General features: G+C 49.9%; 1 protein-coding gene across 1 annotated transcript in view; it reads left to right on the forward strand.

The window, feature by feature from the left end:
• LOC102839621 (chromosome unknown open reading frame, human C19orf47) overlaps nt 1-7,139 on the forward strand; it is a 14,510-nt gene that overhangs the window by 3,695 nt on the left and 3,676 nt on the right. The window contains exons 4-5 of the mRNA XM_006871419.1: nt 1,519-1,656; nt 5,246-5,398. Of these exons, the coding sequence (XP_006871481.1) occupies nt 1,519-1,656; nt 5,246-5,398 (291 nt within the window). The remainder of the gene's footprint in view (nt 1-1,518; nt 1,657-5,245; nt 5,399-7,139) is intronic.

A 7,139-nucleotide genomic window follows, 5' to 3' on the forward strand; every position in this document is an offset into this window, starting at 1 on the left:
GAGCAGTTGGGCGTGGTAGCTGAGCACCATCTAATTCTTCTGATCACAGCATCGTAGAGACTGATGTTCACATTGACCTTTTGTGAAATTTTCCACGTAGGTCTAATGTGTTTTTCTCTATGCTGTCATTATAATGAAGTGAAAGCCCACCCCTCCACCAAAGCCTGGAGGATAGAAAAGCTGTGTTTGTCCCCAGTCTCCAAACTTTACATCAACTGTGGCAGAAGGCGCTAGCTTGAACTGCTGGGATTTAGTGTCCAGCCACACAGAATGGACCTGGCATTGACCAGCTAACCTAGGTTGAATTGTAAAGAAAGAAAGCTACATCCTTGAACACCTAAAGAAAGATATATATATATGTAAATATATTTGTATACGTATATAAATGTAAAACAAAAATCTCAGCAATATAAAATTATAATAATGTCTTGAGGGTGATTGTGAGGACTTGAGAGGGCACACGACAGGAAAAGGGGAGACTTTTAGAGGGAAGGTAGAAGAAAACACCCAGATCTGAGGACTTGCTGGGACTTAGCAAGTAAGCAAAGGTAGTGGGAAAACACCCTCTAACCTTATCTGCTGGAACTGCCTAAGAAACCAGCGCCCAAAAGCTCGCAGCAGCTGCCCCCTGAGACAGACCTCTCTGGAGTTAGCACTTCAGAAGTAGCTCATGGGCTGTAGCTCGCACCCGCTCACCCTGGGGCCTCCCTGAGGGATCCTGACTCTGCTTCCTGCTCCCCAGAGACTGCTCACCCCCCCACCCCACCCCCAGTGGGAGGCCAGCCACCTCTTTTCTGGTGCCTGCTCACCCGGAGCCAGACACACACTGTTCTTCAGTCGACTGAGTGCCCTACCTCCCCAAGTCCCAGCTCCCTCACCTGTAGAATGGATCAGCAGTAGATCCTATCTGAAGAGGGGTGTTAGGAGAGTTCAGTGACACTGTGAACTTTTTCAGGTTATTGATGGCATCAGAAATGGCCGTCGGTACTGCACTTCAGCAGTAAACAGCTTTATCCTCACAGAGCTGACATTCTTGTGGGGAGACCTCAGTAAATAAGGAAATAAAATTCAATGTCCTGTGGTACTAAGGGCCGTGAAGAACTCACCTAGGTACTGGAGATTGACAAGGTGGCCAGGGACATTTTGCCTGAGGAGCTGCTATGTGCGAGTCAGCCAGAAGGGAGAGACAGAGCAAAGCTGTTGGCTTCTCAGGGAAGCGCATTCCAGGCAAAGGAAGATTCAGGAGAGAAGTATGGCCAGGATGGAATTGCAGGGCTCTACACAGGGTGTGGGCCTCAGGACCGACTCAGTGATTGGTAAAAGGCCCGCAAGGATGGAAGGCTGGGCTAGTTGCTGGGAAGACGAAGCCGCCACCCCCTCCCCCCCCCCCCAGGGTGACACCATATGGTACCACCAGCTGTTTGAAGGATTGCCTTTACCATCCTGACACTGAGGCTACTGGATTCTGGTCTCCCTCTCAGGGCCCTGTCTGACTGAATTTCCCTTTCCTTCCTGCAGCCGCCTCTAGAATGATCACCAACAGCCTGAACCGCGACTCTCCACCCAGCACTCCCCCTAGGCGGCCAGACACCAGCACCTCCAAAATCTCTGTCACCGTGTCCAACAAGATGGCAGCTAAGAGCGCCAAGGCCGCTGGTACAAGGGCTTAGGCGGGTGGAGGGTGAGGTAATTGGCACAAAGTAGTTGGGAGTCATGCTCTGCATGTTACTAGGTGCTGTGAAGGCCAAGGTGGACAGAGTGTTTGGATTTGAATCACCTCTGTGGACTTGGTCAAGTCACTGCCCCTCTCTGAACCTTTCTCTTCCCTCATCTATTGATAGGGCGTGGAGACGCTCTGCCCAAGAGGGTGGTTGGAAGCCCTGGAGGAGGTGGACTTAAACTCATGTACATTCAGAGGCTCCGCTTTGTTAAACAGCTGTTTACTGAGCCCTGTATTGGTGCCTGGCCCTGTGCTTGATGCCTTGGGGTTAAAGGTGAAGAAGCTATCGCCCCCTCTCAGCAGCCAGAGGGCTCTGACCATATCTAGTGCACCAGACGTCATCTAACTTGAAGAGGAGGGAAGAGAATCAGCCTACAGCTAATTCCTATGAGGTGGAGGTCAGACATTTCTGATCCTAACCGTCCTCCTCACAACTCTTTGTCTCTGCTGGGTCAGATTATTAGTCTCAGTGGTCACACAGAACTCACAAACCGTACCCACAATTATGGGGTTTATTTGAGAAGTAATAGGCTATCTACAATTTAGGATCAGAGTCAGTCCCAAAGTTGGAAGTTAAGAGGAACAGTTCATCAATCAGAATAACTTCTAACCAAGACAGCTCTCAGCTCCTTCTTGGCTGTGTCTGCAGGCAGGCTATGCCTCTTAGCTGGACTGGCCTCCTCTGGGCTGTGCTAACAGGCCCTTCTCTCAGCCATGCTAGCTCCTCTTGGCCTCTGCCCTGCTAGGGTCAGTGTTACATCTCTTTAGCTCTATGGGTCTGTGCCTGGAAGTACCCCAGTCCACCAGCAAGCTTTCTGCCCTCTTGTACCGTAGACCAGCAATCCTATTATAGCCATCCCGTGCCAGGCTTCTGGTTTCTGCTGCTTGTACTGCTGTACTGCCTTATGCCATCTCCAGCGTTACAGCTCTCTCTGTCTCCTGGGTGTAGGAGGTTCTCAGCATAGGGAACCTGAGTTCCAGGCTCTAGTAGGTAAGTTCCCTTCAACCTCTGTGGGATTGGCGCTTATATAAATCTACTCCTCCCATCAAAACCATGAAATGACTAGTCCCCTTGACGAGTCACCTAATTTGCTTAGCAATCGACCAATTTCCCACAAAGGTTTTACATGCCTTATTTGCATAGTAAACGATCCAGTCCCTGTGAGGATTTCACATATCTTATTTGCATAGTAAACTGCCCAAGCCCTTTGCAAGGTTGTGGCCTAGCAAATTACCTTGGAGGAACTACATACGAGGGTCAGAAAGACCATATACAAAGAGAAACCCATTGCACTGCAGTATCATACCATCATGCCTTTGTATATAACTCTCCAGGGCTTCCCACAGCTGCAATAATAAAGGCCTTACAGCACCCTCCATGAGACTTCTCTCTTCTCTCTCCCACTTACTTGCCAGCTCAGCTTCTGTCTCTGCTCCGTTCACTGTGGGGCTGTGGGCAGCGCATTACTTTATGTGGCTTTTCTAGCCACAGACTTTGTAGTGCCCACCCAATGACCGGCTAGGACTCGGCAGATGTGAGGTGTTTGTGGCCACCAAGGGGACTGGATAGCTTGCTAATAATGTAAGTAAGGTACATGGTGCTAATATGGGGTGTTGTTGTTGTTAAGTGGTGTTGGGTTGGTTCTGAGGAATGGCTGACAAGCTTGAACTGCTGACCTTGTGGTTGAACCCAATGTTGCAGTCCAGCGCATTAACCCACAGTGCCACACCAAGACTCCATCCCACACCGTGTGAGGTTGGACCATGCAAATAGGGTGTATGGAACTCTAATGTGGGCATTGGTCAGTTCTGTTCTCCTGTTGTGTTTAAAACAAGCCATCTGAGAAGCCAAAAGTGGGGATCTCACTACCATCAAGGGATAATAAGATTGTGGAGTGCACCCTCTGGACCCCTCGGTCCCCGTAGATCCCTAGATCACAGAGAACTGTGACACCAGTCAAGTGGTGGCAGCGGAGTCAGCAGTCCCAGGAGCACAAGACCGAATGGTGGGCTTCTCTGAGGCAGGCCCAGGGAGTGAGGACACTGAGTGCCTTCAGGCTGAGGTTTACTGGCGGAGTGGAGTGCCTTTGGGACATTTATCAGCAGAGCTAAAAAACCCCTTTATAACACTGCCCAAACTAGGCAGAGGCCAAGAGGCCATGTGACTCAGTGGCCTAGGACCAGAGAGTGCCGGTGGACACTGCTGTGAAGAGGTGCTTCTGACCCAAGAACTGTATTCTGAGCACTTAGGATAAGATAAGTATTAGACTGTTAACCATAAGGTTGGCAGTTCAAACCCACCAGCCACTCCTCAGGAGAAATGATGCTTTCTGCTCCTGTAAAGATTTACAGCCTCAGAAACGGGGTCCCTATGAGTCACAACTAACTCCATGGTCCCTAGCAACAACAACAGTTTCCCTTGTCAACCTCATCATGAGTATAGTCTATGAGTTCTGTGTGGCCATTTCAGCGAGTTACAAGACCCGGCAGAGAAGTCGAGAGTGACGTGGGAGGGACTGTTGGTGTCCGAATTGGTAAAGAGGTTGGAAGGCGGAGGCATGTTTCCCTCTGCCTCATAGAATTGCCCTTGGATGGATATTGAATTTGAGTCTCCTTCCTTCTTGTGAGGGCAGAGATGGTCAGAGACCGCCCCCACACCATCGTTACAGGGGCCTTTGCCCCTGCTGTGTCTTGCCTGGCACATCTGTCATCCTCACTCCAGTCATGGCCTCAGTTGCCAAGATAGGCATGGAAATCAGTCGATGGGCCTCCCAGACCCGTCCCCTGCACTTGAGCCTTTATTGGGCCCAGCCAGTCACCAACAGTCTTGGGGTGTTCCTGAGGCACACGTGGAAGCTTGGGCTCAGGAGGTGGCTATGTTGTTCCAATGTCCCTTTCTGCTCCATCACGCAGTCTCCCCTCTGGCCTGTGTGTCTGGGGGTACCTCAACCATAACAGCCTTTTGCGTTTTGTGGCCAGAGCAAGAAGGTTACACATAATATCTGAAGTATTAAAAAGACACTGAGCCCCGGAGAGACTGGTTATCTTAGTCCTTGACACATTTGAAGAGATTCTTTTAAAAAAAATAATTGAGGTAAAGTTTCTTTACGCATTATGCACATCTTAGATGTATACAGCTTGGTTCATTTTAATAAAGTGAACGCACCCACGAAACCAACCCTCAGTGGAGCTGTAGTACCTCCCCACTGACCAGCAGGCTTCTCCTGAGGGGATTCTGGCAGGGGAAGTGGGGAGGGGCTACTCCTGCTTGAGGCAATGAAATAGCCTCCGAGAGCCTGGAAGACTCACTGCAGCCTGCCGGTTCTGAGCACCTTCTTCCCCTGAACTTCCTGGCAGCTCTGACTCAGGGGGTGAGAGTTTCTAGCCTTGTGACTCCCTGGCCAGAAAGGGCATGTTTGTCCTTTGTCTGGGGTCCAGCAACTTCTCCACCCCCACATCCCCCACCCCCCACCCCCAGAACAGTCCATGGCAGAGTGTGCTGACCCACTCTGCCTTCCTCCCCAGCCACCTTTGCCATCCAGGAGGAGGAGAGCCTGAGCGCTCCCGCCAAGCGCCGCCGAGTCACTGCAGAGATGGAGGGGAAGTACATCATCAACATGCCCAAAGGCACCACCCCCCGAACCCGCAAGATCCTGGAGCAGCAACAGGCGGCCAAAGGTACTGGGCCAGAGACTGCATTTCCTTCCTGTTCTACCTCACAGGAATTGGCTCTCACGGGGGCCCAGGGAACCTTGGACATAGGTGGGTGGTGGTAGTGGCTGTCGAGAAGGGGGACTTGTCACCTCTGCCCCTCATCTTGCAATCAGTATAGTTGGGCATCAGTTGATACCTCATCCCTGAGGAGCAGGGAGAGGAATTCAGGGAGGTCTGCCTGCCAAGTGGGTAACTAGGGCCTGTCCCGCCCAGGCAGGTGCCCAGGAAGTTACAAACCTCAGGGGTCTGGTTGAGACCCAAACCAAAGCTGGGGTTTATGACTGGGGATACGTGCATGGCCTTCCTAGCAATAAGATTGTTTTAGAATGTAGTAGATGTTCCTGTGGAAAACCAGTTAGATGACACAGAAACACACACAGTCACCAACGTGTCCCTCAGCCTCACGTCCCACACCTGTTGTTAACCTTTGCAGAACAGTGTCTGTGAACTGATCGGTGGCTGTATCTGTGTAGGTATGCATAGTGTATCTTTCTTTTCAAACGTTAGTAACATCTTCCTATAGGTATATAGGAAGGCGCTCTGGTAGCATAGTGGTTACGAGTTGGCCTGCTAACCGCAAGGTCAGCAGTTCAAAACTACCAGCAGTTCCACAGGAGAAAGATGAGGCTTTCTGCTCCCATAAAGACTTACAGCCTTGGGAACCCTATACAAGGTAGCTGTGTGTCGGCACTGACGCCACAGCATACTACCACCACCACAGGTATAGGACTCCTGGTGTGGTGCTGTAGGATGAGCACTTGACCATAAGGTCGGTTTGAACTGCAAGGTCGGTGGTTCAAACTCATCAGCCAGTCCTTGGAAACCGTATACAGGGTCTCTATGAGTCAAACCAATTCCATAGTGCTTAACAACGACAACAACAACATAGGTACTGCTGTGTCATGTTTTTCAGTGCATCTAGTACATCTTTAAGGAGCTCTGGGAGCGTAGTGGTTACAAATCGGGCTGCAAGCCGCAAGGTCAGCAGTTCGAAACCACCATTTGTTCCATGGGAGAAAGATAAGGCTTTCTGCTCCCGTAAAGATTAACAGCCTCGGAAACCCTGTACTGGGTCGCTATGAGTCCGAACCGACTCCACGGCACTTAACAACATCAACAGTACCTCTTTAGTCCTGGTGTGGTGCTGCAGGGTAATGCACTGGACTGTAAGGTTGGTTTGAACTGCAAGGTTGGCAGTTCAAACTTACCCGGCTCTCCATGGAAACCCTATACAGGGTCGCTATGAGTCAGAACCGACTCAATAGCACTTAACAACAACAACAGTACATCTTTGGACTCCTGCTGTGGCTCTGTAGGAGAAACACTAGATTCCTAAGCACAAGGTTGACGGTTTGAACCCACCAATTGCTATCAGTCAGAACTGACTCAGTGGTACCCAGCGAGAAGTACATCTTCAGGCCTTGTTTATAAAAGCAACTTTGTTCTTTTCTCTTTTTTTTATTGTTGTAAAAATGCAGATAACACCAAAAAATTCCAGTTGACTCCAACTGAATTGTGCTAAGGGGCTTCAAAAAGTTCATGGAAAAATGATGTTGAATTCTACTTTTCCACGAACTTTTGAAATCCTCTTGTGCACCTGACAAATGTCACATTGGCAGATGAGTGTATACACTCTCCACCGGACATTTGGCAAGTCAGCATTTTTTCCCAAAGGTACAATTCTCTGCTTCATTCTTTTTTTTTT

Source organism: Chrysochloris asiatica, unplaced genomic scaffold (genome assembly GCF_000296735.1).
Source record: "Chrysochloris asiatica unplaced genomic scaffold, ChrAsi1.0 scaffold00168, whole genome shotgun sequence".
Classification (NCBI taxonomy): domain Eukaryota; kingdom Metazoa; phylum Chordata; class Mammalia; order Afrosoricida; family Chrysochloridae; genus Chrysochloris; species Chrysochloris asiatica.